This window comes from Budorcas taxicolor, chromosome 10 (assembly GCF_023091745.1).
Source record: "Budorcas taxicolor isolate Tak-1 chromosome 10, Takin1.1, whole genome shotgun sequence".
NCBI lineage: Eukaryota > Metazoa > Chordata > Mammalia > Artiodactyla > Bovidae > Budorcas > Budorcas taxicolor.
The window spans coordinates 63,845,001-63,859,018 of record NC_068919.1 but is presented as its reverse complement, the minus strand read 5'-3'; the positions used below and the strand labels follow the sequence as shown (position 1 = coordinate 63,859,018).

General features: G+C 37.3%; 1 protein-coding gene across 6 annotated transcripts in view; it reads left to right on the top strand.

Moving 5' to 3' along the window:
- The window catches only part of FERMT2 (FERM domain containing kindlin 2), a 72,989-nt gene that overhangs the window by 32,423 nt on the left and 26,548 nt on the right, over positions 1 to 14,018 (top strand). For all 6 annotated transcript variants that reach the window (XM_052646180.1, XM_052646179.1, XM_052646177.1 and 3 more), the window contains exon 4: positions 11,055 to 11,189. In XM_052646180.1, coding sequence (XP_052502140.1) covers positions 11,055 to 11,189 — 135 coding nt within the window. The remainder of the gene's footprint in view (positions 1 to 11,054; positions 11,190 to 14,018) is intronic.

Here is a 14,018-nt window from a genome sequence, read left to right as displayed (position 1 = left end):
AAAAGTAGACTCTCCCATATGACCCAGCAGTTCCACTTCTGGGAACATAGCCGAAGGAAATTAAAACATTGGGTCAGAGCAGTAACCGCACCCCCATGTTCATAGCAGCATTATTTATAATAGCCAAGACATGCAAACAAGGTCAAAAGGTGCAAGATAAGTTAAGCACTCGGCAATGTGGTATATGCATGTTGACGAGAGTTAACACTACTGTATGGTTTATTTGGAATTTGTTAAGAGAGTAGATCCTAAGTTCTTAACACAAGGGAAATACTGTGGTGATCAGTATATGTAAGTTCACAGTATGTGTAAGTCAAGTCACTATGCTACACCTTAAACTTACACAGTGTTGTGTGACATACCTGAGATACATCAGGCATACCTCAATAAAACTAGAAAAAATGTTTGGTAGAATTTAAGTGAACCTGTCTGGCCCTAGTGCTTTCTGTTTTAGAAGGTTATTATTGATTCAATTTTTTAATAGGTATAGGCTTACTCAGATTGTCTCTTTTCTTGTGTGACTTTTGGCAGACTACTTTCTTAGTTTTTTATTTGGTAAGAATTATCTTGGTTTTCTTTTGTTATATAAGAAAATGCTCCTGTGTAGTGATTAAATGAGGTTCTTTGTTATATTTTACTTTGCTTTTTTAAAGAAACCCTTCTGGCAAAGGCATGCCAAGTTCTTTTATATATAAGGTGAGTTCTGACATGCAGGCTTTACAAGTGAAGAGCCTTATTAAGAGTAAATGAAAAGTTCATTTGTGTCATTTTTTTAGATTCCACTTGTAAGTGATACATGAATATTTCTCCTTGTCTGACTTTACTTCATATTCTGATGTGTCCTGGCATAGTTTTAAGTTTATTCTGTTTTTATTGTAATTCTTAAATTTATGGATTTATAGTTATCAAATTTGTGTAATTTTCAACCATTAGTTGTTCAGATAATTTTTGGTGTCCCTTCCCACACTTGCTATCATTTCATATATGCTAGAGCAATTGTTATTCTTCTGGAAGTTGCTGATGTTCTCCTTTTTTTGGTCTTTATTCTCAGTTTCATCTTGGAAAGTGTTCATTGCTATCTTCAAATTCATTGATCTTCTGTTAATCCCATCCAGTGTTCATTTCAGATGTAGTTTTCATCACTAGAAGTTTGGTTTTGGCCTTTTAAAAATACAAAACGTTTAATTTTTTTCTTTATTTTTATGCCTTTCCGTTCTTAAACATGTGGAGTGTACTTACAATAGCCATTTTCATATCTTTGATTACTGATTCTATAATTGTTTTTATCATCAATTCTATAATTGATTATATAATCTGTTACACCCCCCTTCAGCTTTACTCCTGATAATGGGTTGTATTTTCCTGCCTCTTTTTTGCCTGGTAATTTCTGTTTGAATGTTAGAGTCTGTTAATTTTACACTTTTGGCTGGATTTCTTTGTGTATTCTTTTAAGTAATGTTGGGGTTTTGGTTTTTTTCTTTTTTTCTGCCAGATTTTTCAGTCAGATTACCTGAAATCAGTTGGATCCTTTTGATACTTGCTTTTAAACGTTAAGGGCAAGTCCATTAATCTGGAGCTAATTTTCTTCTGGGGATTCTTCTCAATAACCAGTGTATTAGGAAAACTTTCCCTCACAGATCCGTATTCACCCAGATTCCAGAGGATAACTGCAGATCTCCAGAGCCCTCTTCTCTCTGGTACTCTGACCCACAAATTCTAGTCATCTTGGCCTCCCTGGGTTCCATCTCAGATGTCTGAACTCAGCAAGACCTGACTCTGTTTGCCTCCTCCCCACCCTGAACTACTTCAAGACAGTAAGCTGGTATACCCAAAGAGCTCATTGTGTTTTTCTCTCCTCTCCTGTTCTCCTTGTTGTCTAATATCTGAAAAACTTTCTTTCCTGTTCCTTTATTGTTTACATAAAGCAGGAGTATAAATCACATTCTTAGTACTCTGTCTTGTTGTTAGTTGTTAAGTCGTGTCCAACTCTTTGCAGCCCCATGGACTGCAGCACACCAGGCTTCCCTGTCCTCCACTGTCCCCTGGAGTTTGCTCAAATTCATGTCCATTGAGTTGATGCCATCCAACCGTCTCATCCTCTCTGTTGCCTCCTTCTCCTCCTGCCTTCAATCTCACCCAGCATCAGGGTCTTTTCTAATGAGTCAGCTCTTTGCATCAGGTGGCCAAAGTATTGGAGCTTCAGCTTCAGCATCAGTCCTTCCAGTGAATATTCAGGGTTGATTTCTTTAGGATTGACTGGTTTGATCTCCTTGTTAGCTTCTAGAGGCCTCCTGAATTCCTTGACTTGTGACCTTCCTCCTTTTTCAGAGTCAGCAACAGCAAGTCCAGCTCTTCTTACTTCTCAAGTCTATGTGACTTCTCCTGTCTTATCTCTCCACTGCTTCCTTCTGCTTTTCTTTTCTGTTAGACAGACTTCTTGTGATTGCTTTGGACCCACTGAGAGAATTCAGGATAATCTCCCTAAAATCAGTTGATCAGTAACCTTAATTCCATTTGCAAAGACTCTTCACGGCAGTTGCTAGATTAGTGTATGATTGTATAACCAGGAGCAAGAATTTTAAGGGGCTGTCTCGAGAATTCTGCCTGCCACAGATTCCTTTCTATAATGTCTATCAGTCACTGATTGTCCATTCATACAGATACCTGATAAGAAGCTCTAGTTGAATGGGGTTTAGCTTGTTTAGCTTGTCCCTCTAAGGGCTATTTAGACATTGAGCAAGCCTTTTCAAATGTCAGTATCTAAAGGATCTTTTCTCTAGGGCTTTTCAGATTTTCCTCCAAGGAATCCTAAACGGTGTGTATCTGAGGGGTAGGTGTAATTCAGTATGGGACAGGATTCATTTTTCTTGTCTCTTTTTTGAGCACATGATCATGCTTGATGTTTAGCATAGTGAGTCCATGTGTTTCCCATTGAAATCTCTTGCAGACACCTTGATTTTCTGTTTACTAAATATTTGCTTGTCTCCCATCTGGCTTTTGTCTCAACATTTTTCTGATGTTGCTGATCTGATGTTTTTCTCCTGTTTTGTCCTTTTAGGTTCATATTTTATTTCTTTACATTTTGGTAAGATTTTTGGAAAATAGTGAATGTAAATGCAAGAACTCAACCTACATGTTTAACTGGAAACTCTTAAGAAAATTCTGCTTTTAAACAAAATTTGTTTTATTATTTTACCTGAGTACCCTTCTCCACTCCTTTATTTCCCATTTCCTCAGCCCCATAATTTTTGAGATACATATGCACTATGTATATTACATAATTATATAGGTAATTTATGTTACCTGTCTTCCACTAGACTTGTACTCTACTTGATAACATTGATTTTGAACATTGGATTTTATTGCTGTATAGCTTATCATTTTGTTATAAATAGATCCTGGATCACTGTTTTGTGTAGTGACTCATAAATGCTACTATCTCTTTATTATTGAACTGTAATTTAGCATAAAGGAAAGGCAGCATTGTATTTTGGTATGCCCATTTTAAAGATTTTACATCTCATAGGCCTGTAAGTGTATTTTATTTTAATCTAAACCTTATTTAATTATTTGTGTTCTTCATCAGGCCCACTCGTACACATGTGATTCAGATTGCTAAATTCACTAGTTTAATTTCTTCCTGATGTAAGACACAGAGTAAATACATAAGTCCTAAGTTCCTTTATCATTATAATAGTATCGCATATGGATTTACTATTTTTGGTTATTGCTGTAATGAAATGAAAATCACTTACTCACAGACGTCATGTGTAGCCAGCAGCTACCTTGCTGCATATAGAACTGCCTATCGTTAAAGAAATAAGATGTCGTTCTCCTCTTCCTACCCTTTCCCTTAGCTGCAAGGTCTCAAGAAAAAGTTGGAATCAAAATTACCTCTAGAGATTTAAAGTTGAGATATGATTGACACATAAATGTAAACATCAGGTGTATACCATAATGATTCCGTATTTATATGTATTGTGACATGATCACCACAATAAGTTTAGTTAACATCCATCACTAGAACTTTTATAAAACAAGCTGTTGGAGGCCCTGAGTCACTAAGAGTATTATCTGGGGGTGTGACCTAAACATTTGTTTTTAATATAATTACTTTTACATCACAAGCAGTTCTCACGGGCACATACAGTTAGGAGCTGCTTCATCTGCCTGTGAGCGAAAAGCTAGTTAACAGTTAACAGTACTCATTTTTCTAAAAATGTTCATAGCTGGTTTGTGAGCTGACAGGAAATGCCCGTGAACAAAAATCTCAAAGGATGAATCATGTAGTGCAGTGATTTTCAAGAAGAAAGGACATACCAGAAATTTAGGAGGCGTTTTGCTTGCTTTCGTCTCTCCCACCAAACTTGGTAATGGTAAACTGTTGTAGAAGCAGGTCATATCTCTCAGGCGTGATTAGTTTTATGTCCTATGTACTTTTTAGATTTTTCACCCTGTACCAGTTTATGATTTGCTTTGGAGAAATGAATGGGTGGAGAGACAGATTACCACCACCACCCTGCCCCCACTTAATACTGAAGTAGAGGAGACAAGTGATTATTCAGAAGCTTGGAATTTTCTAATGTCTATTTACTCCCAGCATGGCAGTGGTGGCATTTAGAGTTGAGGGTATGCTGAGAATTGAAAGTACAATCCATAAATCATTAGATCTCTTAGCATGCTAAATCTTGTTTCTTTTAAAAGTATTCTAGGAAATGATGATTCAGTTCTGTTAATTAGATAAATATGGCTCAAAAGACATACTTGAAATCATCTTCTGAATTTCTGAATCTACATAGCACAACTTAACACTACTGACTCAAATCCCCAAAATTACTTTCAAGGATAAATGGGTTACCTTTGTTATGGAATTGTGTCCTTGGGCTCTTTAATCAATAGAAATTGAAAAGAGGAATTCAGGCACGGCTTCATTGGGACTCATGCTATCCCAAAGCAAAAACAGGTAACAAGTCCCCTCGCTCATTCTCTGAGGGAGGGTGGGCTGGTTCCTTAAGTGGGGATCTGGTGGGAGCAGATCTGTGGGTTGGGCTGGAGGGCTGGTTAGATGATCTGCCCACCCCTTGGTGCTGGGTGCGGGGATCATGCTCAGTACCCTACTTCAGCTCCCAGCATCTGCAAAATGAAAGTTGGATTGAGGCCTTTTTGTATCTAATTGTTCATAATTCCCCTGATTGCACATGCATGCAGTTGTTCTTAGTTTCTTATAAGTTCTTTGTTGCTTGAGGAGACATTTGTCCAGGTGCAAGCACTGTGGTAAAGGGTCCCAAGTCCCAGCCCTATCTCAACTTGAATATACAAGACTGAAGAAAATCTTTGATTTTTAATTTTATGACTTTAGCTAAAGAAGTCACTGTATTACTTTTAACTTTAAAAAGACCTGCCTGGAAGCTTAAGTGACAGAATTTAAGGAACAAACATTTATTTTTAATATCATCTCTGCTGTTTAGTACCTAAGATGTTCACCTGCTCTTTGGTAGAGTATTTGTTCAGAACAGTTTTACTGCTAATTCCATGTTCATGTTTCAGAAAAGTATTCACCCCGAAATAGCATGTAAGTACAAAACAAAAACCTAATGTATACCAGAGGGTTCCTAATAGTAAACTATAATAACCAACAGAGAAACAACAAAAAATAATCCATTTAGTTATTGAAAGATTTTGATTTCTTTTTTAAACATGGTTCAAGGTGTAAATAAGTAAAAAAGAAAGTTCAGTGTGGTTTGCAGTGGTATCTACCATGTTAACTTTTATATGCAAATTAACTTTGATCTGAAGAAAGTGAAAGTCACTCAGTTGTGTCCGACTTTTTGCAACCCCATGGACTCTACAGTCCATGGAATTCTCCAGGCCAGAATACCATGGAGAATAGGGTGGCTGTTCCCTTCTCCAGGGGGTCTTCCCAACCCAGGGATGGAACCCAGGTCTACCTCATTGCAGGCAGATTCTTGTACCAGCTGAGCTACCAGGGAAGCCCTGATTTGAAGAAATCTAGCAGAATGCAGTGGCACCCCACTCCAGTACTCTTGCCTGGAAAATCCCATGGACGGAGGAGCCTGGTGGGCTGCAGTCCATGGGGTCACTACGAGTCAGGCACGACTGAGCAACTTCGCTTTCACTTTTCACTTTCATGCATTGAAGAAGGACATGGCAACCCACTCCAGTGTTCTTGTCTGGAGAATCCCAGGGACGTGGGAGCCTCTGGGCTGCTGTCTATGGGGTCGCACAGAGTCAGACACGACTGAAGCGACTTAGTAGTAGCAGCAGCAATAGAAAAATGAGCAAAGGAAGGAATAATATAAATAGCTAAAAACCCATGGGGAAGTGTAGATCATCACTAATAATCAAAGAAATGTAAATTAAAACAAGGAGATAAGCATACTGCTTTAAAAATAAAGCTTTAAAAAAAAATACATGTGCCCATGTTGCTACATTTTGGCCTTAAAATTCATTTAACCTTTGATCCAGTAATTTATTCCAGTGAATTTCTAAAGAAATAAAACGTGAAAAAGTAGATATATATAGATGTTTGTAGAACCGTTATTTATAATGGGCACAGTATTGGAAGAATGGGCACAGTTTTATACATCTGTTAGAATCACTGATTCACATAGTCATGTTCCATTTTTCACAAACAGGGTTTAAATATCTTAATACTTTCTTGTAATTTCCAAATGTATACCATAATTGTATATTTTTTAAAATTAGAAAAAAACATTAATAGCTAATACTTATGAAGTAGTTATTGTGTGTCAGGCCCTGTGCAATCATTGAATTTTCATAAACACCTCCTGTGGTGGTAGTTTCATTTACATTTGAGGAAACTTGGATGCTAGTAGGCTAATTAGTAGCTGTCCCAAGTCATGCAGCTAATAGTGTAGCTGAGATGTGAATCCAGGTAGTTTGGCTGTGTGCTTCTGCCTCAAGTTGTGCATCATCAGCTCTGCAGCAGTGTGGCCAATCCTAGTTCTAGTTTTCCTCCAGATAAAAAGCTTCCAGAGTTCCTAATACTGGGTGGAGTTCCTAATACACAGTGGAGACTGTGGGTTTCTGAAAGTACAGATTACCTGCTGTCAAACTCTGATCCAGTGACTTAGCAGTCTGCAGCATTACAAGTTAGGCAGGGACTTGGATTTCATTGTCTGTTCTCCTCATACTGACAGATGGTGTAGATGGCACCAAACACTCCAAGAACACAGCAAGCACTTTTCCTTTCCGCTGCTTTTTTTCTTGGCTTTCCCTCTCATTTTATTTTTTAATTAACTTTATTTTTGTATAATTGATGTACAATAAGCTGTACTCATTTAAAGTGTACAGTTGAATGAGTTTGACACATTTCCATCTCTGAAACTATTAGTACTACAATCAGGATATAGAACATTTCCATTAACTATCAAACTCTAACAGTCACTGACCTGTTTGTCACTGTAGATTTGCTGTCATTTTCTGGAGTGTTGTGAATGAAATCATGCAGTACATACCCTTTTCTAATTGGTTTCTTCTACTTAGATAATACTTTTGAGATGCATTCATGTTATTGAATATATCAGTAGTTCTGTGTTGTTTTTTTTTTTTTTACTGATGACTTGTATTACATTCTAAGAGTAGTGTTCCACTGATAGGAAAATATAACATGTTCTTCCACCTGTGTTATTTCTAGTTTTGAGTTTTGTGACTAAAACTATTATAAATATGCTTTTCATTTTCTTAAATAAGAGTGGAGTATCTAACTTTATAAAGAACATGTTTAACTTTATAAAGAACTGCCAAGGTGTTTTCAAAATTTTTCATTTCACGTTCCCAGCAACTGAGTATGAGAGTTCCACTTTCTCTCCATCCTTACCAACACTGGGTATTATCAGTCTTACTCATGTTGGCCACTTTGATGGGTGTATTTGTCTCTTGTGGTTTTAATTTTGCAGTTTGTGACCATTAATGTTGAGCATCTTTGCATATGCTTCTTGGCTATTCTTATGTATTCTGTGGTGAAATACTTATCCAAATCTTTAGCCCACTGGTCTGCTTATTATTAAATTGTATGGGTTCTTTATATATTTTGGATGCAAGTCTTTTGTCAGATATACATAATATATTATGTGAATATTTTGTCCCAGTATACAGCTTGCCTTTTTGTTTTCACAACAGTTTTTTTTTTTTCTTGTAGTAAAGGGCAGGTTTTTTTTGTTTGTTTTTTAATGAGGGGTATGGATATCCTATCTAAGAAATATTTGTTTACTTAAATTTTCTTTAGGTCTATGATGTGCTCAGTTGCTCAGTCATGTCCAACTCTGCAACTCCATGGACTATAGCCCACTAGGCTCTTCTGTCCGTGGGACTTTTTTAGACAAGAATGCTGGAGTGGGTTGCCATTTACTCCTCCAGGGGATCTTCTGAATCCAGGAATCAGACCCTTGTCTCCTACATTGACAGGCAGATTCTTTGCCACTGTGCCACCTGGGAAGCCCAGGCCTATGATACATGAAATTAAGTTTTGCATATTGCATTCGATGAGGGCTCATGTTCTTTTTGAAAAATACATGAATCTCTCATTTAGCACTGTTTATTGAAGAGATTAAAAAAAGCAAGAGAGTTCCAAAAAACCATCTACTTCTGCTTTATTGACGACACCAAAGCCTTTGACTGTGGATCACAACAAACTGTGGAAAATTCTTAAAGCAATGGGATTGCCAGACCATCTTACCTGCCTTCTGAGAAATCTGTATGCAGGTCAAGAAGTAGCAATTAGAACTGGACATGGAACAACAGACTGGTTCCAAATCGGGAAAGGAGTATGTCAAGGCTGTATATTGTCACCCTGCTTATTTAACTTCTGTGCAGACCTTATTACGAGAAATGCCAGGCTGGATGAAGCACAAGCTGGAATCAAGATTGCCGGGGGAAATATCAATAGCCTCAGATACACAGGTGACACCACCTTTATGGCAGAAGGCAAAGAACTGAAGAAACTGATGAAAATGAAAGAGAAGAGTGAAAAAGTTGACTTAAAACTCAACATTCAGAAAACTAGGATCATGGTATCTGGTCCTGTCACTTCATGGCAAATAGATGGGGAAACAGTGACAGACTTTATTTGGGGGGGTCTCCAAAATCACAGCCACGAAATTAAAAGACGCTTACGCCTTGGAAGAAAAGCTATGACCAACCTAGACAGCATATTAGAAACCAAAGAGATTACTTTGCCAACAGTGGTCCATCTAGTCAAAGCTATGGTTTTTCCAGTAGTCATGTATGGATGTGAGAGTTGGACTATAAAGAAAGCTGAGCACCGAAGAATTGATGTTTTTGAACTGTGGTGTTGGAGAAGAGTCTGAGAGTCCCTTGGACTACAAGGAGATCCAACCAGTACATCCTAAAGGAAATCAGTACTGAATAATCATTGGGAGGACTGATGGTGAAGACACTAAGTCATGTCTGTTTTGCAACTCCATGGACTGTAGTCTGCGAGGCTCTACAGTGGCCACCTGATGCAAAGAACTGACTCATTGGAAAAGATCCTGATGTTGGGAAAGATTGAAGGTAGGAGGAGAATGGGGACAACAGAGGATGAGATGGTTGGATGGCATCACCGACTCAATGGAAAAGAGTTTGAGCAAGCTCCGGGAGTTGGTGATGGTGTGCTGCAGTCCATGGGTCGCAAAGAGTTGGACGCGACTGAACTGAATTAAGAGATTTCCCTTTTCCTTTGAATTGCCATAGCACCTTTGTCCAAAATAATTGGCTGTGTCTGGATTTGTTTCTGGGTCCTCTCTTCTAATCCATTCATTTATATGTTATCAGTTGGCCAGTAATTGCACAGTTTTAATTGCTATGGATTTATGATGTCTTAAAATCAGGTAGTTTAGGTCTTCCAACTTTATTCTTTTTCAAAATTGCTTTCACTGTTACAAAATTTATAAGGAAATGAGAACAATTCTACAATCAAATTGTTCAGAAGAGTAAACTGGAATTTGGATTAGAATTTTGTCGAATCTTTAGCTCAGTTTGGGAGGAACTGACTTAACTTGGGATTCCCTGGTGGCTCAGTGGTAAAGAATCTGCCTGCCAATGCAGGAGAGGCAGGTTTGATCCCTAGGTCTAGAAGATCCCTTGGGGAAGAAAATGGCAATCTACTGCAGTATTCTTACCTGGGAAATCCTATGGACAGAGGAGCCTCGCAGACTACAGTCCATGGGGTCAAAAAAGAGTTGGACATGACTTAGTGTCTAAACAACATCACTGACTTTTTACTCATTCCTGCTGTTTATGGACATGGTATATAATATGTAATATATATAAGCTTATTTGGGTCATTTTAAATTCTTTTTGTGTAGCCATTTTGTTTCTTATATATTTTTTGTTTTTTTAAAAACCCACTTGGTGATTTTCTTTTTTTTTTTGATGGGCGACAACTTTGTACTCCTAGCTATCACTAACTGTACAATTAGAGACACGGAATTATAGAAGAGCAGACAGCAGACATAGGAAAATATCAATCTTCATTATTTTGCTCATTTTTCATTATGTGTACACATCAGGTTCTTCACATGAAAATGAATAGAATAAACTCAGAAACTTGTACATTTGGTGTCAAGGTAGAAAAGTTTGAGTTGATTAAAATTTTGAGATTTGATAATGGTATGAAAATATTTTCTTTACATTTACTTCATGTATCTAGTATAACTTATATACAGAATGAAGCAACCATATAATATAAACCTTAATTCCATAGAGTTTTGGTTTAAAATATATATAAATAAGAGCTCTATTATTTTCTTTCTGTACCATAGTATTATCTTTCTACTAGGTAATGACATTTATTGGATAGTTACGAATTAAGTGTGCTTTGGTATATTGTTTTTAAAAGTGTCATATTCTAGTGTTTCGCATGGTGTTAGTATCTGGCAGAATACAAACATGCACAGAAAGAAATTACAAGTTCTTGTTTTGAAATGGATTCATAGATTTACCAAATGTAATAATGTGTTTAAACTTTCCATTTTCCCAGTAAAATAATGTTTTTTTCTTAACTGTAACAGACATCAGACACCCTGAAGAGCTTTCTCTATTGAAAAAACCCAGAGATCCAACAAAGAAAAAAAAGAAAAAGCTAGATGACCAATCTGAAGATGAGGCACTTGAACTAGAGGGGCCTCTTATCACTCCTGGATCAGGTGAGTCTTTGACTGAGCATGGGTTCAGTGTGAGAACCATGAGAGCTGTATGCGTGCATGGGTGTGTGTGTGTGTGTATTTGAAATATAGTTGATTTACAACATTGTCCGTGTGTGTGTGTGTGTGTGTGTGTGTGTGTGTGTGTATTTGAAATATAGTTGATTTACAACATTGTGCTAGTTTCAGGAATTGCAGCACAATAACTCATTTATTCATTTATACACAATGATTCATATATACATACTTTTTTAGGTTCTTTTCCCTTATAGGTTATTAAAAAATGTTGAGTACAGTTCCCTGTGCTGTACAGTAGGTCTTCCTGTGTGTCTTTGATATCAGTATAGATGGACCACTGGAGAGTGGTCAGGTCAAAGAACGTTCTCCTGCATCTTTTCCCTCAATCTTTACATCATCACAAGAGTCTGTCACGTGCAGATCATCGTGTCAGATGTTAGTAGTTGAATCAATAAAAAGAAGAGCTGGTTCTGTGCTCAGGAAAAGTCAAAAGGAGACAGTACCTTAACTTGCCTCAGTTCTCGGCATTGCGGAAATTGGAGGGTTTTTTTAGCATTTAGTTCCATTTTGGGTGTATTTTGTGGGAACCACCACTAATTTAGTTAAGACATTATTACTTCTATCAGGTTACTTAAAGCATCTATGCTTTGCACACGCTAATCTCTTAGTGCCTCTCTTGTTTCTTGAAGAAGCTTTCTCAGATTTCCTTCCGTTACCTCCCCAACCTGAATTAGGTATCCTGCTGTTATAAGTCACCAGATGTTTCTGTATTTGGTATAATTTTATGTGTTCTCCCCTAATAATTGTGAGGTCCTACATGAAGAGACTGTTTCTTACCTTTCTGTTACTAGGACCTAACAGCATATGGCATACAGTAGGAACATGGGCAGTGTCTGTTGAGAAGTTAGATGATTAATCAATTAGGTTACATGGTTCTTTGGTTCCTGAAAATTGGTTTCCCTTGTTTCCATTGGCTGCACATTTATAAATCCATTTCTTAGGATAGATCGCAGAAGCAAATAAATAAACTAATTTTACTAATTCAGTTCATTCCTGTTTTTGAAAATTCTGGGGTGATGATGATGGTAATGAAAGTAAACAGTGAGCACAGACTTATGTATGCCCAGAGCTATTTCACACACTTTACCCATGGAAACTCATTTAATGCTCACTACAACCCATCAAAGGGGATTATGTTATTATTCACATAAAAGGATGAAAATATTACAGCACAGTAAGATTCAGTTCAGTCGCTCAATCATGTCTGACTCTTTGCTAACAGTAAGGTTAGGAGCCATAAAAAAAGGCTAAACACCAAAGAATTGATGCTTTCCAATTGTGGTGCTGGAGAAAACTCTTGAGAGGTAACCCTTGGACTATAAGAGCAAACCAGTTGATCCTAAAGGAAATCAATCCTGAATGTTCATTAGAAGGACTAATGCTGAACCTCCAATACTCTGGCCATGTGATGCGAAGAGCCGACTCACTGGAAAAGACCCTGATACTGGGAAGGACTGAAGGCAGGAAAAGAGGGAGGCCAAGGATGAGCTGGATAGATAGCATCATCAACTCAGTGGACATGAATTTGAGCAAACTCTGGGAGATAATGAAGGACAAGGAAACCTGGCGTGCTACAGTCCATGGGGTTGCAAAGAGTCAGACATAGTGACTGGACAACAAAGATTAGGAACATCTAAGGTCACATACCTTGTAACCTTTATGTCACTGCTCCTGTACTGATTACATCTCGGAGCTACCAAGAATTAAGATAGTCCTTACTCTTAAGTAATTTATAGGCTAGTGGGAAACCATAGTTACTGTATTTAAGGAGGTAATACATAAATGTTAGTGAATATTATAGAAATAATGTTGTAGGAATTCAGAAGACAAAACAATTCCAAGTAGGGTGTATTCAGTTTTCAGGTTGGGGAAGTAAGTTTGTGAATTGGCTAGGATTCCAGTGGCTAGGATTTTGATAGGAAGAATAGGTGATCCAAGTAGAAAGAATTATATTAACAAAGAACACCCTGGCAAAAGAAAAGTACAAGATGTGTAAATAAACCATTTGAGCCAGTTCATGGGGGATAAACCTCCAAGGAACTTTTGGATCACACTGGAGGGTATTTAATGTCAGACTGAGGAATATAGGTTAGTGCACTGGTTTCTGAATATGGTACAAAATGAACAAATCATTACTTAGAAAGAACATCAAATTTAATTCCAGTAAAATGTGGAGGAGGGAATGAGGGGAAAGAGTAGTGGTAGAGCCTACAGACTAAGGACGTCAAAGAGAGTAAAAGAAGGTGTCTGTCATTAGAATCCGATTAAAATCTGATTTAGACTTGATGGTTTATATAGATGAAGCCATGTGACAGTAGACAGAATCTCTGCTTTCAGTTTTTGGTTTTTTATTTTTTTTAGTTTAAATGAAAACTCAATTCTTAAGATGAAGAACTACATAGAAAGGTATATTTATGGGATGATTTTAGAGTGGTTGAAATTGGGCAGGATTGGTCTTAGAACTGCAAGGAAGAGCTTTTATATAGTCCTTTAAGAAAAGACAAAAAGATAAAAGATAATGAATTAAGACAAGGGAAAGCTACAAATATTTTAGAGTAAGTAACTGGGTTTCTTTTCTTTCTTGTTTTAAATTGAGGTGTTACATACAGTAAAATGAACAGATTTTAAATTATAGATGAATATTTGCCGATACATACGACTTGTCACTGCCCAAAACTTAAGTATAGCATGTAACATGATACCAAGACCCCAGAAGGCCTCTTGCATGCCTTTTCCTGTGCCTCTCTCACCACA